The sequence below is a fragment of the Semicossyphus pulcher genome, unplaced genomic scaffold, assembly GCF_022749685.1.
Source record: "Semicossyphus pulcher isolate SPU_LCO1_2020_fin unplaced genomic scaffold, fSemPul1.0.p SCAF_9, whole genome shotgun sequence".
Taxonomy (NCBI): domain Eukaryota; kingdom Metazoa; phylum Chordata; class Actinopteri; order Labriformes; family Labridae; genus Semicossyphus; species Semicossyphus pulcher.
In genome coordinates, this window is record NW_027211770.1 from 10,348,950 (window position 1) to 10,361,369 (window position 12,420).

The window sequence follows — 12,420 nt, forward strand, 5'->3', positions numbered from 1 at the left end:
AGGCCTATGTAAATATGTGTATGAGTGGTGTTTTATGTAAGGATGAATGCACATTAGCTTATGTTTCCAGAGGAAGTCACTGAAATGTTTCCACAAGGAGGGAAACTCAATGATCAGTTATGTGTCTTCATTCGGTGACAAAACGTCCAATAGAGAGTCAGGTGAAAGAAAGCAATAGATTGTTGTAGAGTAAATGATTTTATGTTGCTGTTGCACTTTTAAGCTCTGTCATGCAGTCCCTGATGTAACAAGTAAACAAGCTAGGAGCTGAAGGAGCTGAGATCACTCACACGTTGTTTTTTGGTTATTTCAGGAAACAGGAGGCAAATGTTTCCCTGATGTGATCAATTCTTTGTTGGTATAAAATAATCAAACATTCAGACCATACATCTTAAGGCCGCTCCTGGATCTGTGTTAGTTGCATCAGGGGCTTCCTGCACTTTCTGACACTGCGGCTTGGTTTCGGGTGAATCATTAATAGTCCTTCGTCTCCGTTTTTAGTTATGAACTTTATACCACTGATATGATTTGTCATCCTCTTGTTTTTTAACATGTTGAATTTTTCTTATGAATGTCTCTGTGTGAACGACACATGAAGTCTCCATATGTGAATGTTTGCATGTCACTTTTTATGTGTAACTGGACCAGAAGAGAGAGGATGATGGCAATCAATGTATTTAAAATAAAGAAATAAAGATCCATCAAATCAAGACTGGTGAGTTGTATTTCTTTGTGTTTAATATTGTATGTGTAGAATTGGGTGTAGTTCTCTCTGTGTCCACATGGGGGCAGCAAAGTGCAATATACTGTGATCATGCAGATTCAACCTCTTGATGTTGTCCGACCAAGAAGAGTGTTATACCTCACATGCAGTTTAGCCTGATTGCAACATACTTCCGTCCTTGATCATATTCATGGAGTTGTCTGTCTGCAGGGCTGCACAGTGGTGCAGTGGTTAGCTAGGTTCTAGAAGGTTCCTAGTTCAAATCCCGATGCGAACGTGGTTTCCCTCTGGGTACTCTGGCTTCCTCCCACAGTCCAAAAAATATGCTTGTCAGGTTAGTTGGTGAGTCTAAAATTGCCCGTAGGCGTTAATGTGAGTGTAAATGATTGTCTGTCTCTGTGTCAGCCCTTGGATTGACTGTCGATCAGTCCAGAGTGTACCCCACCTCTTGCACAATGACTGCTGGGACAGGCTCCAGCCCCCTCGCAACCCTAAACAGGATAAGCGGTATGGCTATCTGCAGTTTTGTAATGGTCTCTTGTTTGATGATCAGTGTTGCTTTGTGGTTTATAGATTCAGGACTTTCCAGGCATGCTGAACTTCTATCCCATCTCAGTCATCCAGTTCTTCAAGAGCAACTGGTATGAGGTCCGAGCAGGGGCGGCCATGTTTATAGGTACGACTACAACACTCTTTAACCCATGTCATACATGTGTCGAAAACAGAGGTCTTCAACCTTTTCTCATCTGAGAGCTACTTTGAAAAAATGAAAGTGGCAAAGAGCTACTTGTATTACATCGCTGTAATTGCTGGTGGCGCCCGGTGTTGATTCTTTTATTGACTGAAACATCTGTACCACAGATGAGACACACACACACACACTTGTCCTTCACATTAGTGAATAAAAACTTGCTTTCCCACTCACCGTGGAAATAGTATGTTTTCTGCTTTTTCTTGGCGTGGCCACCTTCATCGTCCATCATAAATCTGGATAAACAGGCTAATAGCACCGAACTCCTCACTTTAGCTCAACTAGCGTACAGCTAACTGACCCGACCTGTCGATGGAGGTTGCTGCAACATTGCTGTGGTTGGCAGCGGAAGAGGCTTTCAAGGTGCACTTATTGTAGTCAGATTTTATGTACAGTGTCTGTGAACCTCTTGGCAGGCTACTAAAATCCAGGCCGGGAGCTACCTGTTGGGGACCCCTGGTCTAAAACCTCCTGGAGCGTGTTCATGTACCAGCAACCACAACACACATGAAAATAAAAACAGTGAACTAGTTGATGTACGGGTTAGAAATGTAAACTTAAGTGGTATCACATGAGGGGGAGTGATGTTGTACTGAATATCATCACTGTGATTCGGTCGTAGGCACGAGGCTGCTGATAATTAAAGCAGTGATGATATTCAGAACAACATCACAACATAGAGTGTGATATTGCTTTTATGCAACAGTTACACAAGCGGAAAATAGTAGTAACAGTAATAATCAACAACCGATTACTTTTTGCTCCACCAACTCAACTGAAACTTGACTTTTGTTGCCTAGCAACCCAAACATCCTCCTGCACTCTGTGTCTACAGGTTACCACAGATCAGCTGCTTTGTTTGACGTACAATTATCTTTGTTTTAATTTATCATCGACCAGTGAAATAAGAGCATGGCCTGACTCATCTCACCCTCTTTGTTTGAGAAGCAGCAGAGTGCATACGAGCTGCGAAATGGAGCTCCTGTACAAGAGCTTCACTTACAGACGGACCGTAAACACGACTATTATGCTCAGGTTTGTTTGCCTGAGTGACAGAGGTGACCTTGGTTTGCATGTTTCATGCTGCCTTTCTACATTCTTCTTGTGGCTCTCGGGGGTTTTGTTGAGATAAATGTGTGCGCTTGAGTTTCTGTGTATTTGTGCAGCAATCAGTCTCTCTTGCTCACTTTGTGTTATAGACCTTGCGAGAACACAGCATCTGTCCGATTGTACACTCTGTGGATGTAAGGACTATGAAGCTTAAAGGTGTGTCTGTGTGTGTGCAGTGTGGACGGTATGCAGCAGGATGTGTGTGTAAAGGCAGCTGAGCTTTATTCATAAGTCACAGTCGTATTTTAGGAAACACTTTCTCCTCATCAAAAATCATTTACACACATGTATATTGCTTCATATCTCTTTTACACATTTACTTTGGAAACATGATCAACTCAGTAAGTTGTCTTTCCAAGTAAAAGCTTGATTTTAGGACATTTTATCATCAAAGTGAGTAATGGTTAATGTTTAGCTTTTTGTGGCAGATAATCTTTCAGTTATATCCATGCTTTCTGTCGCTGCTCCTCATTAGGGTTTGATTTGATTCACTTGGAGGCATTCCATCTATATATGAGTCGACTGTATGGCATGTACTCCCTCACTTCCTGTTGTGTATCAGAGTTCAGTTTCACTTCACAGGAGGACAGATTAACGTTCTTGCAGCAGCACCAACTCTCACTAATGAGGACCAACACAGATGGCTCTGAAGTTAAGATGTGTCTCAGAGCCGCGTCTGAAACGGGATTTGAATTAGTCAAATCTAGTTAATTCAGTAAACTGGCTCATTTTCTCATCTTGTAATCCGGGGAAAGCCTGATAGACACTGATGATAAAGTCCTGGCTCTTATGTAATCTAGGAAACTCTGCTCAATCCACCAAATGTCCATGTGGAAGGACAGACTTGTAGTTTTTCTCTGGACATGAAATGTTCAGGATCGGACCACCACCTGCTCCTCTTTAAGCAAAATAACATCCCAAACAAGTTAATCTGCTTTTTTTTGCTGACATCAGAGGATAATTGAGCTTTACTTTAAATTTAGTAATCTCAAAGTATTTAAAAACATAATATGTATTGCAGAGAGCCTTCATGATTGCAAACCTGTTTATAATAATGATCTCTTTTTTAAAATATCTTTAGTCTGATTTTAAAGCATCTGCCACCCAGGCCCATTTTGCAGTGATAGAGAGACTCCCAGGCATCTCACTTAAAGAAGTGAACACCATGTGCTTCCTTAAACACATCACATGCTTTTCACACTGCTCATTTTTAGCCCAGGCTTTCCACCTGCATGCCTGCTGTGTTGGAGGTGAGAAGTTGGTGCTGTTAGAGTCCCTCCCCTCCTACGGACGTATTAACGTTGCATTATTCTGTTGTCTTTTACTTGCAGAGGCTTTGTTCTGTCAAATGAAAGTGACGTGTGTATCTGGGCTGCAGCTTCCCGAGTGCGTTAAGGAGCCACTCAAAGACCTTAATCCTTCTTTTGGTCCAATTTTCTGAAGACCCCTAAGAGGCTCATTAAGGTTCAGTAGAAGGCCTTTGATATTTTCTGAATCATCAGTAAAATCAGACACTTTAACGATACGCTGAGTGGAATAAATTTGATTGCCAACAGACGTGTTTCTCACTGGAAAGTGGCTAAAATGTATTTCTCAAAAGAGCAGATAGTTTAATGTTTATTTTCTGTTGCAAATGCTTTTAGTCAATTGAAATTATATCCATTAAAAAAACATGATATTGGTGGATCTTTTGTTGTTTTGCTGTAAACAGCACTTAAAGCTAACTTTACCTTATGGTCTTATGGTATAGGTCTGGTGATACTGTGTCAACAAGTCCCATAAAAACACCCAAAATCAAGAAGGGCTCATCCCTCCATCCTGCTTCTGTAAACCCACCAATGTGTATTAATACGCTGCTGAAAATAGTTCCCAACAAATGCACAACCGTATTTCCTCCTGTAGCATTTTCTTACCGCAGTGCCCGGCTGCAACTTAACAAATGAGACTTGTATAACTGTGAGGTGTTTTGAAAGAGTTATGTCTTCAATGGGAATAAGAACAATCTCTTTTCAGCCTTGTCCGAACATTTTGTGCTTTAATATATTTCAGACATTCTGTGGAAAGTGCTCTTAACATCGGCGTGGAGATTCAGGGACCGCAGATCGCTCTGCTCATTTCTCATGATGCTAAACTCTTTCTAGGATTCAGTCAATTCAGCCCTTGGATCCAGTAAGTGCAGTGTGAAAAGGGCTCATTATTCTTGGGGGGGGGGGGGGGGGCTTTTATTGGCGTTGTTAGGGGATGTAACTTTCAGTGAAAGCGAGCCGTGCCTTTAGGAGGAGTACTCGTACTCCTCTGCGCTGCGTCGTCCAAAGTCCATCCATCCGAGGTAATCTCTGTCCTTTATCCTGTGGCCGGGGGCCAGGCCGCTGGCTCTGCTGGTGACGGAGGTCCTGCTGTGGTAGGGGGAGGCTGGAGACAGAGACTTCTGATTAGTCAAAACATAATCACGTTTTCCTACTTTTAATGAGTGGAAAATTAAACCTATAACTCTGATTGCTTTGTTTCTATTCCCGTCCCTGTGAGCTCAGCAGCTCCTCAGTCACACAGTGTTGACTTGAAGGGGAATAGAGATACACGGTGACAGAGAGAACCAGGTCAGGAGGTAAAGGAGACAAGTGAAGGAGGTAAGGATAGAAGGCACAGGCTGGTAGAAGCAGAAATGGAAAAGTCAGAGGGAGGGAACCATGAGGAGGTACGGAAACATGGAGGGAAGAGAAAGAGGAAGACAGAGGGAGGCGGGAAATGCCAGATGGTGGCACGAAGACGCAGCATGACTGACGGCACATTTACAGCAGGATGGATCTCAGGAGGGGAGAAATAACAAGACCAGGAGCGACACGGACGAGGGGAATGACGGGAAGGGGCTCTCGCTCCAGTGAAGTGACTGTCTGTCCTCGCTCCGCTCACCTTTCCTGGAGATGAGCTTGGCCAGGAGCTGGCTCAGGCCGCTCCGAATGTCTGCCTCCTCCTGGGGTTGGTTGTAGTTGGTGAGCAGGCCTGACGGGGGCGCTGGAGCCGAGCGGGTGTGGCGTGTGTGGATGGGTGAGGGGGGAGGCGGGCTGTCTGACGCGAGAGCTTCACCCTCACCTCTCTGTGGCTAGAAAACACAAACAGATCTCAAATCAAAACATGGAATTTAAACAGCTTACTGTAAATTTAAAAGGATTTCAAAATAAAAGCTCACAGTCTGCTTTAGCTTGACAAGGGTTAAAGAAAATATTTAAAGAATATAACTTTTGTGTGTGTGTGTGTGTGTGTGTGTGTGTGTCTTACCATTAAGTGTGAGGGCAGACTCAGGGAGCCGCTGGACAGAGCAGCCAGAAGGAAACACACACAGATTCCTACATTCATGGCTGTGGAGAGAAAGAAAGAGGGACATAAATATAAAATAAAGTTGAAAGAAAAAATATCCACCACACCTAAAGCGATAACTTTCTTATTAGGCCCCTCGCTGTTTACTGCCACCTCCACTCTCCCTTTATTGCCACCCTCCTCGTTAAACACAGTGTGTCTCTGTGAGAAGAAATAATCACACACAGTGACGGTTTTGCAGAACGCAGCCATAAATCATTCCACTTTGTCGAGGCCGAGCGCTAAGGAGATGAACCTGTGATGATTCAGCTGGACCCCGAGGCGAGCATCATTTTGTCTGCCTCGCTTTGTCACAGGGTGGAGGACAATATTTAAACTCACACGCACACACATTTGCAGAGAGAGTTGGTGTGATGAATGCACTCTGTCAGCGTCTCAATCCCAAAGGACGCATTCCAATTATCTCTAAATCTGCTCTTTGCTCTTTGTGCTGTTTTCTAACACTAACATGATAGCACAGAGAGAATAATTACATGGTTATAAACCTTTTTTATTGTCTCGAGCTCAAGCAGGATTACAACATAAATATCCTGAAGAATTAAATAAAGAGGAAACTTAATCTAAGTCTTGTTTTGCACCTCTCATCGTCTGACTTTCAAAATAAAATGTAGATTTTCTGCTAAATCTTCTACTACAGAATTCAGCAGTGATAAAGTATATGCTGTGCAAAGGGAAAAAAACTAAATATAATATTAAATTTGTCAGACTGAATTGCTAACACCGTAACTGTTTACCTTGGGGGCTGACAAAGCAGCTTATTAGTTGTGATGAATGACGCTTTGTGCCAGAGCAAATCACCCAATCAAACCAGCAACACGAGACGCTCCGAGGCTCTCAGTCTGCGCTCATTCAACACCAGCTCTCTCTCTCTCTGACTCTCTGAATGTACGGAGGATGCCGAGGACGCATTTGTTGCTGTAAGTCTCTTTACTCGAGAGCATCCGTTTCTTTTTGTCATCTTCTTTTTAATTGCTCTGAAAAGTCCATCAGCGGTCCTTCTTCTGCACGATACAAACACAGGAGGGTATAAAGGAAACCTCAAACACGTGAAGGTCAGAGCATCGACTGTTACATGCCATAACTTCCTTTAAGAGACTTTTCTGTTGAAGTAAATACTTCCACAAGTAAACTCCAGGCAACATGGTGGAAAATATTGTCACAGATCACATGATGGACTCTTCATCAACGTGCTCATACAGTACAGTGAAGCATCCTCAGATAAAACTCTGATTTACACTAAATCATGTCTGAATTATTAATATTATATTTCAGTGTAATTTCATCCCTGTGACTCATTACAGTGAATGTGAATAATCCTGTTTAATTTGACGCGCTGCTGGTATAAACAGTCATTCTCTTCATGCTAATATAATTCCTGTTAGCAGCTGGTCATTGTCTCTAATTCATTATTCAACGGGCTGGTAATGATGTGGTACTGAAATATGTGTGAAAGCCCTCTCCTCTCCTCTCTGCTATTTTCTCCTCTCCTGCATTCTTTTCTCTCCTCTCCTTTCCTTCTCTCCTCTCCTCCCCACTATTTTCTCAGCTCCTCCCGCTATTTAATCCTCTCCTCCCTGCTATCCTGTCCTCTCTCTTTTCCTCCTCTCCTCCCTGCTATTTTCTCCTCTCCTATTCTCTTTTCCTTTTCTCCTACCTTCATTTCTCTTCTCTCCTCTCTCTTCTTTCCTTCTCTCCTCTCCTCTCCTCTAACCTCGTACCCTCTCTTCTCTTACGTGCTCTGTAGGAGGGGACAGAGAGCTGAATGTGTCTTTGTTGTCAACAGTTTTTGTTTGCCTTTGAGGAATTTCAAATTTTTGTTTTTCTCTAAAGTGATGATGAGAGTCATCTGGTTTCTCCTCTTTTGATAAAACCAAACCTTTCCTCTCCTTCTCTCCTTCTCTCCTTTCTCCGTTCCTATCTATTCCTTGCTTGTTTTCTATAACCACTCCTCCTCTGGTCTCCTCTCTGCAGAAAACAAAGTATGAAGAACTTACAGGGAGATTTGTGTCAGTCATAAACCTTGATGCTCGTATATTTGCATTAAGATACATATTATGGCTTTTTTTACAAACTCATTTGCATTTTTTCCTCTCAGTATTCATGAGCACAAACCTGCCTGCAATAAAAACTACTTTAAATACAATATGCAGATAAATAATGTACACACATTTTCTTTTCTCTCCACGAAAAAATTAGCGAAGGAACAAAAAAAGTCCCCCCGTTGAGACTGAATTATTTTCACACTCAGACTGTCGATGTCCTTAAAGCACTTTCATTCATCCTGTAACAGTCGTGAATCAGCCAACTTTCATTAATCAATCACTCCTTAGGCCTATTTCATATTTTATAAATACAGTACTTTACACACTTTGACATCTGTCAGTTGTGTCTCTTATATTTGACATTTCATGTTCAAGAGCGTTTCATCCCTTAAAGCAACAACTCAAAAAAATCTTTAAAAAAACAAATATTAAAAAATTATTAAAGTAAAAAAAAAATTGCACTATAGTTTGATTCTATAGATTTGACCAACAACTTTCTCTAAACACTCATTGTGATACATTTTAAATCGCCCTTCTGCAACAGAGTGACAAAGAAAACCCACAAAGTGTCAGTCCTACCTGCAGTTGTTGTGGACCAGGAGATGACGAGTCTGAAGACGTTAAGCTTTTGCTCCTTCAGCGTTCAGGCTGTGAGAGAGTGTGTGACAGAGGGGGGGACCATGTCTTATACTCACACACAGGAAGTGGGAGGGGGGCCAGGGCAGGTGGGAGGGGCCTACTGGTGGCACAGAAACTGACAGCGCTGACGCAACTGTGGACGCATACTGCCAACGCACAAACTCGTTCGCACACGCACACGGGCGCAAACACGCTCTCACACCGAGCCAAACGAAGAGAGGGTCGAGACATGGAGACAAAGGTGATAGCTTTAATTGTGCCGCACTCACCTGTGTGAGAAACAAGGGGAGAAACACGTGCCCACACATCTTAACACACACACACACACACACACACACACACACACACACACACACACACACACACACACACACACACACACACACAGTTTGAATCAGTAAAGAGAAGCTGAAAGGCTCTTTAAAGTGAACTACAATACACTGCTGTGTGTCTGAGTGTTTAAGTGGCACACACACACACACACACACACACACACACACAGAAACAGATAGATGGACTGGTATAAACAGAGACAGGGTGTTGAGGTGCAAAGGGTAAAAACGTAAAGAGACCGACTATCTGCAGTGAGTCTGTGTTGTGTATTCATGTATTCATGTATGTAGATGGGAACAGACTGTAGAATATGAAAAGAACAACAGAATAAGTCCCGCTGTGCCGCTGGAGGCTGACAACACATCTCTCTGTGATTGAGTCTTTCTAACAGAGCAGGAGCAACATGCGGTTCAGAGTCCGTCCATTTCCAGCGAGGGCAAAGCGACTCGGGCATTGTTCAGCTCTGACAGGTCACTGAGGGAAATACGTTTCTCTCTGCTGCTTTCTTTCACTAATACCACCAATGATCGCTGATGAGTTCTGACAAAGTGAGGCTGAAGTGGGTCACAATGTTATGCTGAAGCTTTAAGTAAACCTTTGTTGCGTCTGATGGAGCAGCTGACAGCGGGTAACAAGGAAAAATGCTGCTGAAAGTGTTTGAAGAGAAAATGCTCTTCATGATCTATATGAATGTTTGTTTCATTAAAAATATCATCGGTAATAATGTCTGATATTAAGTGCATTCATGACTGAAATGTACGGAAGCCTTAAGGGGACATGAATCCATACATGTCATTCACTCTGTTTTGAGTCATTTCCATTTGGTTTCAAGAGATCTCGACCACCATGACATCAGACAGGCTTGGGGAGTAACGGCGTTACAACATCGCAGTACAGTGCAAGTTCTGCCTTCCGCCTGTCATTTACAGGTAAGACCTACCGCTAACGCACAGAATTCCAGTTAAAAATGTTAGCTAACCTGTCGTCTTCTACCACTACTACTGAAAAATAGTTTGTGACTCTTGTGATGCCGCGGCCGGGATGGTGTGGGTAAAAACACAAGCCTCAGTTTACATGTGAATAGCAGACTGAGCAAAGTACATTTAAATGAGCATAATTACCGCTATTAATCGCGCGTCACAAAGGTGTTGAAATGTCTTTTCTCTTGTCTTTATTTGCAGATTTAGTAACAAAAGTCACTGAGAGTAATCAGTTACGTTACTTTAAAATTGTGATATTTGGATTAGGTTTATGATTACATTTTTTTAACAGGTAATTAGTAACTGTATCAGAATACATGTTTAAAGTAACGCTCCCAATCCTGCCGTCAGATGATCGTAACTCCCCAGAGTTGCAAAAGCACAAAACGATCATAGAAACAGGCTTAACTTGTGGGCAATGGCAGCATGTCCTGGTCTGTAACACAGTGACCCAGAGTTCATTTTGTAAACAAAACTAATGGTGAAAAATGTTCGTCAACAATCTTTTATCTTTGACAAAGAAGGGACGTTGACGAGATACAAATAGATAGTTGGTAATCTTATTTCCTCAAGAGAGAAAACGTTTTGACTAAAAGTTGACTTTTTACTGACTAAAAGAGTTATTGTCGACTAAATCAAGAACTATAAAAGGTAAACATGACTAAAATGTCACTAACGTGACTAAATGTAAGCAACATCGTATGAAGACTAACCTGCTGACCCCACAGGATCTGTGTCCACCACTTGCTGAGCGTGCTGCCTTCTGGTCCGTGAGACGGCGAGTGCCCTGCCCCACAGGAGGCGTTTCTGGACCGCAGCACAGCGGAGCGCTGGCCCACGCAGCTGGTTCGCGAGATCACAAGATCGCGGGAGAATTGCGTGATCATGCGATAACATCAATGTTAAAACAGAGCAACACAAACAACAGTTCAGTTTGCACCTCCGAGGTTGATTATTTGGATATCATTCTGTGATTTTCGGGCTTCTACCATTGGTGAGTACTCTACTATTAATAACTACTTAAAATCGTAGGTCTGTACATGCTGTTCTATATTGAAATGGCCGATGCTCAATGCTGTTTTTGTGTCCTGTTTGGAACGATCTGCTCGATTGAGCTTGACGCATGCTTGAAGCGCCCTCCGTCAAAATAGAAGCATATTTTTATATGCTTCTGGGAGGCGTCGGAGATGGTAAGCGGTGCGTGTTGTGGAAACACTAGCATTGAATAGAGAGGGCGCGATTAACTCTGGAGGTTGCAGGGCACACGGAATGCGGCGGCAGCTCAGTCTGTAAGGACGTGGCTAGGAAACCAGAGGGTGACTGATTCAAGTCCTGTTTGGACCTCGCATGTAAATTAGGGCTGGTAGCTGGAGAGGTGCCAGTACCCTATGGGCACTGTCAAGTCCCCCAACTGCTCGGGGCGCATGCCCATGTGCAGCCCCCTCACTCTGATGTCCATCCGGGGCCGGGTCGCGGTGGCGGGCCTTTGTTTGTGTAGCATGTTTGGTCCGCATACTTCCATCTATGTAACAATAATCTCCTCCGCTCATCCCTCACACCCAACAGCACCTCCATTCTCGTTCACACCCTGGTTACGTCCCGCATTGATTACTGCGATTCCCTTCTCTTCAGACTCCCTCTCAAGTCCCTCCATGAACTCTGCCGCTCGCGTCATCACCAGAACCCCCTCCGTTAATCACATCACTCCTGTCCTTCAGCAGCTTCACTGGCTCCCGGTCGAACATCGCATCAATTTCAAGATTCTGCTCCTCACTTTTAAGGCCATCCATAACCTGGCTCCTCTGTATCTCTCTGAACTCCTGCACATCAACACACCCACTGGCTCTCAGGTCTCCTTCTTCCACTCACCTCACTGCACCACTCGCCCGCCTGACCACCATGGGGTCGAGAGCCTTCAGTTGCTCTGCCCCCCACCTCTGGAGCTCCCTCCCACCCGACATCCGTAACACTGACTCTCTCTCAGTTTTCAAATCCCAGCTCAAAACATAACTTTTTCAGCTTATTCAGCCTGATCTCTCACACTAAACCTCTGCACATGATTTTATTCACTGTAAATTTGTCTTGTTAATTTTGTTGTTTTATTGTTTTTAGTTTAATAACTCTGCTGTGTAAGGTGACCTTGATTGCTTTAAAAGGCACCTATAAATAAAATGTATTATTATTATTATTAGAGGGAAAAAATAGAATTTCCCCTCAAGGATTAATAAAGTGCATCGTCTTCTTCTCATTTCAACAAACTGAATCAAATGTTGAAATGCACCGTGAGCTTCAAGGACAAAGTAAGCTTCAAGAAATCTGAAAACAGATAAAAGATGTCTCTCACTCAGAAAGGACAAGTGGTGTCGGGGGAAAGAAGTGCTTTGTGGAGGCAGAATAACATTCACACGTGACATTGTATAAGCTTCACACTGCCGTGATATCATTGTTTTGTAGTTTCGTTGCAGC

The 12,420-nt window shown here is 43.2% G+C and overlaps 1 protein-coding gene across 2 annotated transcripts; it reads right to left on the reverse strand.

Moving 5' to 3' along the window:
* Window positions 1-4,619: 4,619 nt before the first annotated feature.
* On the reverse strand, window positions 4,620-8,641 carry ccka (cholecystokinin a). Of its 2 annotated transcripts, none has more exons than XM_069656666.1 (4): window positions 8,582-8,641; window positions 5,862-5,941; window positions 5,496-5,685; window positions 4,620-4,997 (listed from the first exon to the last, which is right to left on the reverse strand). In XM_069656666.1, exons 2-4 carry the CDS (start codon window positions 5,937-5,939, stop codon window positions 4,858-4,860), a joined length of 408 nt encoding a protein of 135 aa, XP_069512767.1. In that variant the 5' UTR covers window positions 5,940-5,941; window positions 8,582-8,641; the 3' UTR covers window positions 4,620-4,857. The 2 variants fall into 2 exon arrangements, with proteins under 2 accessions (XP_069512767.1, XP_069512768.1); XM_069656667.1 differs by lacking the exon at window positions 8,582-8,641 and adding an exon at window positions 7,615-7,644.
* Between the last annotated feature and the right edge of the window lie 3,779 nt (window positions 8,642-12,420).